Here is an 8,975-nt window from a genome sequence, read left to right as displayed (position 1 = left end):
GTTATATATTTTATTACATCCCTAAACTGTTTCTCCATACGTTGTAGCCTTTTTAAATTAAAGTCTGAGATTTTCTAAAACTAAATTGTGCATGTTTACTATACAATTTTACTCTAAGTATGAATTAAGTCWTAGAAATCCTGTAAATCAAAAAGCCTTCTTTATTATTATGACATTGACAGCATTTGAAATATAATTCCTAGCTTGACTATGACCTTATATTTTATAAGTTTGACTTAGTATTTCATAATTATGGGTTAGATTCATCGCACTGGTTGAAGTTGTTTATTTTTTCTTTTCCCTGTAGTTTCACTAGTATCCAGTTGGTGGTGGTAAYGCGCCTCTCAACGGGTTCGTTAGCCGTCCGTGAACACTCAAAGAAGAGCGAGTAAAAAGTCGCAGCAGAACAGAGTGAGGGAGTAAAGACAGCGGCTTTTGCATCTACACGTGTGATCATTTCTATGTAAATCTATCTTCGGCACATTTTAAAGGTTCCAGAAAAAGTGAGTGGACCGTCCAGGCTGAAGGTTCCGTGTGTGAACATTTGTTCAGCCTCTCTGCATGTCGGGGGGCAGAGGTTACATCTGGAAGTTTAGCCGGTTTGGCTCCTGTTAGCATGGAGATACCAGCTAGCTGATGCTTGTACTTTTTGTTGTGCTGTTGCTAACGTTAGCTAGTTAGCAACCGTAACTAGCGAACAGCTCAAACGTGATCATTCAGTTAAACATTTGTCTTTTTTTATTTATGCTAAATTTGATTTTTTTTCTTTCTTTTTAATGAGAAGCCATAGTAAACGAGAACGATGGGGGCATATCTGTCGCAGCCGAACACAACCAAGACCACCTCCGATGGCGGCAACAGCAACATGAGCTTCGGCTTTTCTGCCATGCAGGGCTGGAGAGTCTCTATGGAGGTGAGACATAAGGCGACTGCTCAACCATGTTTTTATTTGTTTATTTATTTATTTATTACATTTTTCCCATCTAGGTGAAATGCGTATTTGGATTATCCAGTCACGCTGTTAAACAACAAACAAACTTACTTTCATTCAGACTAATCCAACGTTTCATTTTTCACTCCCAGACAACATTCACAATAATCAAACCGCTTTATTAAAATCATAAACAAGATAAGGACTTGTCATTGTCACGTTTCAGATTTTTTGCATTACACAATATGATTATCTTAAGCTTATTTTACATGCTTACATGGTCCGGCTGCATAGATGCCCTTTGACCTTGTGGTTAAAATTACTAGGTAATGAATCATAATGGAAACTACTGTGGGTTATTTTAWTTTTAGTAAAATTCTTTACGTGACAAATGGGTTTTTCTGCACGAGGAATTGACATGAAATTTCCTACGTTCAGAAGTCTCAAACTCTGCCTTTTTAAATGAAAAGTGGAGCAGTTCTTTTAAAGAAGCCGTTTGCGTCCATACCATACTCATTTTATGATGTTATAGTAGCTTCACTTCACTTGGCTTTGAATTATTTAACCCTGACGTGTGGTTAAATACATTTTGAGGACTGAATGCGCTAGAGAGATCTTGTTGATGTCTGGTTTAAGTATTTGTTACATGTGCCTTGGAAATGAAATTTAAAAAAATCTCATGTTGACAGCTGTGAGCATGCTTTTGTACCTATTGTCATTAGTGATATTTCTTGCTTTCTGTGTGTGCGGATAAATGTCAGGTTTCATTTGATAATTTTGTTTTTCTATCAGACAAGAAGCAGTTCCTCATTAGATGCATGTGCAATTTATCTCATAACTTGTAGTTTTCTGAAAATGTTAAAAGTTGTTTTGACAGTCCTTTGTTGTGGTCTTGAACACTATTTTGTTATTAGTAAAGTTCAGCTGATACAGCCTTTGTTTTGTTTTGTTTTTTTACAAAGGTTTTAATTGCTTTGATTTGTGTGTCACAGGATGCTCACAACTGCATCCCAGAGTTTGACGAGGACACGGCTATGTTTGCTGTGTACGATGGACATGGAGGTAAAACACCATAATTTATCTGCAGCATGGAGGAGGGAACTGTAGGGGAAACTATTTACTAAAATCTCATTTTATAAAAACATAAACGTGTTTATTACGATGCATTTTTGTTTTGTTTAGGTGAAGAAGTGGCTCTGTACTGTTCAAAGTACCTTCCTGACATAATCAAAGAGCAGAAGGCTTATAAAGATGGAAAACTGCAAAAGGTGAGAAGCTGGAGAAACCATCATAACATGTCCTTATTAAAGACTGAGAGAATGTGTACTGCTGATTGTGACGTGATGATTAATTAAAAATAGAGTTTGAATTTAGCTATTTTCTGTTTTCTACGCTGCTGACAAATTGACATGTTTTCAGGCACTGGAGGATGCGTTTTTGGCCATCGACAGCAGAATGACTATGGAGGAGGTCATCAAGGAGCTGGTGCAGATTTCTGGACGGCCCACTGAAGAGCCACCWGCTGAAAAAGTTGCGGAGGAGGATGACTGTGAGTGCTCGTCAAACAAAAAACATTTAAGTACCGTCAGGTCACAATAAGCCACGCAGGATAGAATCCTGTAAGAGAAGAAAAAGGACGTTTTTGTTATGAGTGTGAGTGATTCTTCTTTTCTGTCCTCTCAGTGGACACAGAGGAGGCAGCTCTGCTCCACGAGGAGGCCACCATGACCATAGAGGAGCTGCTAGTGCGCTACGGCCAGAACCGCAACGCTATCAAACACGCTGCAGCCATCTGGTACAAACCATCGCATTGACTTTTTGTTATTTAGGTCATCATTACTGTGAAAGACAGCTTTCACAAATCAGCTTCCTTTTAAAAGAGCTGTTTTGCTTCACTTTTTTAAGTGAGGCAGCCAAGAAGGCATCCTGTTCAGACGCTGGGGCTGCAGGAGGTAAAGCAGAAGACGCTGAGGTGCAGAAGAAAGAAGAAGTAAATGGCGAAGTGGACGAGGAGGCGAGCAACGAGAAGGTGAAGGAAGGACCAGGAGCAGCRTGTGAGTCGAAGCTCAGATCCTGTCGGAAAACAGGAGTTGAAGGAACCAGTTCAGGTATCAACACAGCGTCCAGGAGTCTGTTCTTCTGCAGCGTTAAAACATATTTAAAACCCTGACTTTTTTTTTTTTTTTTTAACCGCTGTAGCTGACGGTGGAGAGTCAGGAAGCTCTAACGGGGAGGGCAAAGCTGGCAAGACTGAAGGAGACGCCGGACCTTCCTGCTCCTCTCTGTCTTCGCAGGCTTCAGGCAACTCCAAATCCAGGTTTTTTGACGACAGCGAGGAGTCTGAGGAGGGAGAGGAGGAGGAAGAGGAGGGCAGCGACGAAGAGGTGAGAAGAGAAGACCGAAAATAAAGCATTGTGTTGAGCTGCCGAAGTTCGCACTGAATAACTTCGCTGTGCATTCTTCACAAAGTTATTTTTCTCCCCGTCTTCAGGATGGAAGTGATGAAGAAGAGGGCGACAGCACTGAGCTAGAAGAGGACACGGAGGAGGGAGAGGAGGACTCTGAGGAGGAAGAGGAGATGTGTCTGCCTGGAATGGATGGCAAAGAAGAGGTTTGTAGAAAAGGAGTGATAAACACTTGGAGTCGAGACACCTTCAGGTCTCCTCGGTGTGATTTCTGAACGGATCGAGGCAGCGAGGGGCTAGAAGCCCACCTCACCCTGATGTGTCTTTGTGCTGCGAAGCCATGTGAATCTGCTGAGGTGAAACTGTGAGCCAGCTTTACGGCTCGGTAATGTGAYGAAGTGATGATGATGATGGTCTGTGCAACCACCCGGCTGCTGGATTAAACAACTAAAAGGATGTAGCACAGTTTTATAAAAGTTTATAAAACCAAGTTAGAAGTTAATTAATTTAAGTGTAAATCAAAAGATTTCTATTTGATAGCAAAAAAAAAAAGTTTTGTTTTTTAATTGACCTTATTGTGACGTCAACTAATGAAAATGTGACGGATGTGTTCTGTGTCCTCAGCCCGGCTCAGACAGCGGCACCACAGCTGTTGTGGCGCTGATCCGAGGGAAGCAGCTGATTGTGGCCAACGCTGGTGACTCTCGCTGTGTCGTCTCTGAACGAGGTAAATCCAGACTCTTTTCCTTTCAGTTTTCGGTGCAGCAGTTGAATTATGAGATTTTTGTGACTGAACTCAAAAGTACAAAAAATAAATAAAATTAGAGACATGGATCTCGTGAGGATGACCCACTTTCTGACCCGTGAAGTTTGATCATTTCCTGAAAAAGAGCTGCTCTGTTGTAAATGGAGACACTGGCTCTGGTAGCATCTGTAACATTTGAATGATGCTTTTGATTTTTGTAGCGATTCTCGTTTTCTTTACAGCCAGCTGAGGTGTTGGACATCAGTATTGTAACTTAAATGACTACCTGTGAAACCTGACGGTCAGTACAGGTAGTTTAACATTTTGTTGGTAGCGTGTCGCCCACCCCTTCATGTCACAAGGCTCGAGTCAAACTTTTCGCCCTCACTTGTCATATGTAATTATTGTCTGATTGGTCAGAAGTTCTTGGCGTGTTTGTTTATGCTKAAAAGTGCTTGGTGATATTTAGCTTCAACTTCACTTCTGGAAGTACTCATAGGCAGACGTTTATAAAGAGTCAAACRACCACAAACTCCTGGATGGAGAGAGCACAGAGGAATCTGTCTGCAGATGTTTTAGCTGTGACAGATTTGTGGTCAAAGTAACATCAGATATCAAAGTAGATTTATTTTTATTAATTTTTTTTATTTATTTTTTGTGGACACTCCAGTGTGAAGAAACCCCGTACAGTGACATGTACAGCAGCAGCAGGAGTTTCATAAGAACTTTTGTTAAAGATATGTGTTACTGTTTTTCAGTTGTTTGTTTTGTTTTGTGTTTTAAAGACAAACATGTCCTGCAGACGTTCCTGAGGTAAAAATGTAGCATAACAGGACATGACAGGAAGTGTAAGACTCGTCACAGCAGCAGCCGAGATCAGAAGCAGTATGGCATGAATTTAAATACTTATATGACATTTTTGCATGTGACTAACCTGTTTGTCCACCATGTGGAGGCAGTGCTTATAAGGCTGAGTCCACCTGAAACTCATCAGACTGAAGAAGTCTCTTAGAGGAGAGATGAAACATTTCACTGAAGAAGAAACCATCCAGAGAACCTACTTTTTTTTTTCTTTTAGATTTTTCTACCTGGATTACTGAGATGCATCAGGACATTTATATGACATAAATATTCAAAGAGGTCTTCAGTTATCTTGCATTAAATATAAAAGCTCTGTCTCTGTGCTGCCGTAGGCAAAGCTGTTGACATGTCCTACGACCACAAGCCAGAGGATGAGGTGGAACTGGTTCGCATCAAAAATGCTGGAGGCAAAGTGACCATAGACGGAAGAGTCAACGGTGGACTGAACCTCTCCAGAGCCATTGGTGGGTGGCTTTCTGAAGAGTTTTCTCTTTGAGGACTTAGTTTTTATTGTTGATACATGGTTTGATCAATACAAATGCTTCTCTCCTGCTGCCAGGTGACCACTTCTATAAAAGGAACAAGTCCCTGCCGCCAGAGGAGCAGATGATTTCTGCCATGCCCGACATCAAAGTTCTCACTCTGAACGAGGAACACGACTTCATGGTCATCGCCTGTGACGGCATATGGTGAGCTGAGAAGATTTTAACTGTAAATGTGTCCTACTTTAAATGCTAATTGTCTAAATGTGTCTGCAGGAATGTTTTAAGCAGTCAGGAGGTGGTGGACTTCATCAGTGAGAGGATCAAACCAGACCAAGATGGAAAAGTCAGGCCCCTCTCATCCACAGTTGAAGAGGTAAATGTTTGCTTCGTGGCTGTTTTTATCCTCGGTGGTTGTCGGTTATTCTTTRAGTTCCTGCTTGTCCTCCGAACAGCTGCTGGACCACTGTTTGGCGCCCGACACATCTGGAGACGGGACAGGCTGCGACAACATGACCTGCGTCATCGTCACGTTCAGGCCACACCCCGCTCAGCCGGACGACACGAGGAAGAGGAAGCAGTCAGAAGGGGCAGAGGCGGAGGAGAACGGGAACGACAGCAAAAAGACGAAAAGCGAATAGAGGAAGAGCGGCGCCGCCCCAGAGGGAGCAACTGGTCCCACGCTACCGCAGACACATTCTGTACAGAAATTAAACCTTTACCTCACAAACGTAAATTCACCCCGAAGCAGACGCCACAAAGACTGTATGTGTGCTCAAAGATGAGCCCGACTAAGATCATCTGTATAGTTTTTTGTGCTGTTCTTGGTGGATTCTCACAACTCACCCATCAGACGTTTCTTTCTTGGTCTGGTTGAAGTAAAGTTAGACTTTTTTTAGTTCTTGGGTATAAAACGAGGCAGGATCGCCACTCCCTGCCTTGCTAAGTAGCACCACAGTTTCCATAAATTACTCGCTGGAGGCTGCAGGAGGAACTAGTCCACAGATTATTATTATTTTTGTATTGTTTTGTTTGAATCTAACCGTTTTTAGAAGCAYCTCCTCATTCCTGCAGTCGGGCACTGTTCAGCACCTCGTTCCATTTGGCAGCGTCAGCTTATTTTGATAAAGCTTGAAGATTGTTCAGCAGTTCCCGCRTCTGTTAACTCTGCCGTTGTGGCTTTGCACTGTGGCTGTGCACCCGCGGACCAGGGTGATGACAGCAGTTTCACATCATAAAGGTGACTGTAGTTAAACGAATGAGTGGACGTTATGAGCCTGTAATCCTAATTTAAGCGTCGTAACGCAGAGAGAGTGGGTGGTTTAGTCCGAATGTGTTGGTACCGTGTTCCAGGTTCCTCTCTGATGATGAGATCTCAGCCGGAGTTTGTTCTGGCTTTCAGCTGCGAGTCACTCTGGCTTCATCCATTGCCAAGCTGAGGAACGGATTATTTTGCTCTTACTGTTTGTTTTAGATAAAATGCTTTTTTTCTATTTAGTGTCCACTCAGAAGAGGATTTATTTTTTGTCTTCATCTCGCTGGTCACATGAGTACTTTATGACTGTGCCTTTTTTTTTTCTTCTTTTTTTTTCATTCCTATTTGTTTCTCGTCTTGATAGAAATCCGTACAGTTTGTTGTTGGGGAAATAATTTGGGTTTACGAAGCTCGTAGATTTCCACCTGTAAAATATGATGGCAGGAAAACAACAGGACTTTCCTCCAACCTGCCAGTGTTCCTCTCTAACTCCTTTTTCTGTAAAACATGAATTATGAGAAAAATTATTTCCACTCAGCAATTTCGTTTTCCCCTGTTTTGATGAATTAAATTTTTTAAAAAAGGAATTCCTTTTTTTTTTCATCTCCCCTCTAAGCACATTCTGAAAACACCTTGTTGCTGGACTKTACAGTGAACGCACAAGGTTGTTTTCTTCTGAGTGGAAAAGCAGTTTAAAAGTTGAAAGCACCAAGACAAGTGCAATTTGATTTTATTTGCAGAAGCCTCGTTTAAATCATTATGACTGTAAGTTGGTGTACTTTCCTGTCAACAGACTCTCTACTCTGTACATAGTTTTTTTTTTTCAATAATTGTAATTGAAGAAAAAAAAAAGAAGATTTTTCTTTGTAATTGTGAGTCGGTGTGACATTTTGGTGCATACTGTTTTTGACACCACTATATAAGTACATACAAATACATTTTTTTAAATAATCTGATTTATTCTCGTGTTTTTAATGAGCTGCTTTAGTCTTCTGACCTTCAGTTTTGTCATATTTGAGTGTGCAGAAGTTTTGTCTGCAACATTTACAATCGAGACATTTCTGCCCCTTCATCAATGGAATGTGTCCAGAGCTGCAAAATGTGCTGCAAGTGTTATAACTGGTGGGCCACTTGTTTTTTTTAATGGCAGCCTTTCCAGACAGTGGTGGTGACATAAAACTAAAAATATATGACAAATTTTAACATTTATTATTAATTTTACACTTCAGGACAAAATAACCATAATCCAATTTAATCAATTAAACTCTCAATTTAGGCATATTTTTTTCTAATTCTAATTCTTATTTAGGCCATGGGTTCCCAAACCTTTTCCCCGAGAGAGCCAAAACAGACAATCTATCCAGCAGTGATAAAATACATGAAATGCAAATACTTTTTTTAAAAGAAAAGTATTTATTTTTTAGGATTAAGCCCGTGTTTTGTTTGTTTTAGGTTTTTTTTAATCCAGCAGTCAATGAAAGGGGCAGGTGACATCATGGATAGTGTCACATGTCCATCACAGAGACAACTGAGACTCACATAGGGACATTTTAGAGCTACCAATTAGCCTAACATTCATGTTTTTTGTCTGTGGGAGGAAACCTGAGTGCCTGGAGAAAACCCACGCATGCACAGAGAGAACATGCAAACTGGGATTAGATCCAGCAACCTTCTCACTAAGAGAAAACAGTTCCACTAAATGAGCCACCGTGTTGCCCTGGATGATCTAATCTACATGTTTCCCTCTTTGTTTTATTGATCACATATTTGCAAACAAATTGACAGGAAAACTGCTAAAACTAGCCTTTTTTCCCCCAATTTTTTTTTATCTCATGTTAATTTTGGTCAAAGCTTCAAAGAGCCGCAGGTGTCAGACCCTTGGTTTATGGAGACCAGTGTACTTCTGATAGAAAAACACCACCCTTGGGTGTTGTGCTGTACTCAGGCTGTCCTCCAGGTGGCAGCAGAGAGCAGTTCCACCCTCCATGTTAACAAACATGTTCACATGAAGCTGACAAGGATAAGCATGTGACATGAAGGATGACGACTCAGCAGATTTTCCTCCCAGCCACAGAGAGCAGCTGTTGATCGCAGTGACTCACACATAAAGTCATTATAGACAAACGAAATCAGTGGAGAGTTTGTTGTTTTTATAATGAAAATCTGCAGACCTTGTCCTTTGCTGCGACACGTAATCACCAGCCCTGTTTGAGTGTGATATATTGTTTTGCATCATGCACAAGTTAAATGTCAGGGTAATTTTCTCCTGCTTTAGCACTGGTTGCTGTTCTGAAGG

General features: G+C 41.1%; 1 protein-coding gene across 2 annotated transcripts; it reads left to right on the top strand.

Annotated features, from left to right (window-relative positions):
- Window positions 1-376: 376 nt before the first annotated feature.
- Window positions 377-7,635, top strand: ppm1g (protein phosphatase, Mg2+/Mn2+ dependent, 1G). 2 transcript variants are annotated; one of them, XM_014001834.1, is made up of 14 exons: window positions 377-503; window positions 782-913; window positions 1,924-1,993; window positions 2,114-2,199; window positions 2,351-2,480; window positions 2,615-2,726; window positions 2,837-3,039; window positions 3,131-3,315; window positions 3,423-3,542; window positions 3,961-4,063; window positions 5,275-5,406; window positions 5,502-5,631; window positions 5,701-5,800; window positions 5,880-7,630. In XM_014001834.1, the coding sequence occupies exons 2-14, from the start codon at window positions 803-805 to the stop codon at window positions 6,063-6,065; spliced, it is 1,668 nt and encodes a 555-aa protein (XP_013857288.1). In that variant the 5' UTR covers window positions 377-503; window positions 782-802; the 3' UTR covers window positions 6,066-7,630. The 2 variants fall into 2 exon arrangements, with proteins under 2 accessions (XP_013857288.1, XP_013857287.1); XM_014001833.1 differs by having other exon boundaries at window positions 378-503; window positions 785-913; window positions 5,880-7,635.
- Window positions 7,636-8,975: the final 1,340 nt, after the last annotated feature.

The sequence above is a fragment of the Austrofundulus limnaeus genome, unplaced genomic scaffold, assembly GCF_001266775.1.
Source record: "Austrofundulus limnaeus strain Quisiro unplaced genomic scaffold, Austrofundulus_limnaeus-1.0 Scaffold10, whole genome shotgun sequence".
In the NCBI taxonomy this organism is placed as follows: domain Eukaryota; kingdom Metazoa; phylum Chordata; class Actinopteri; order Cyprinodontiformes; family Rivulidae; genus Austrofundulus; species Austrofundulus limnaeus.
Note: the sequence above shows the minus strand (reverse complement) of the source record. Positions and strands in the feature narration are given on the sequence as shown.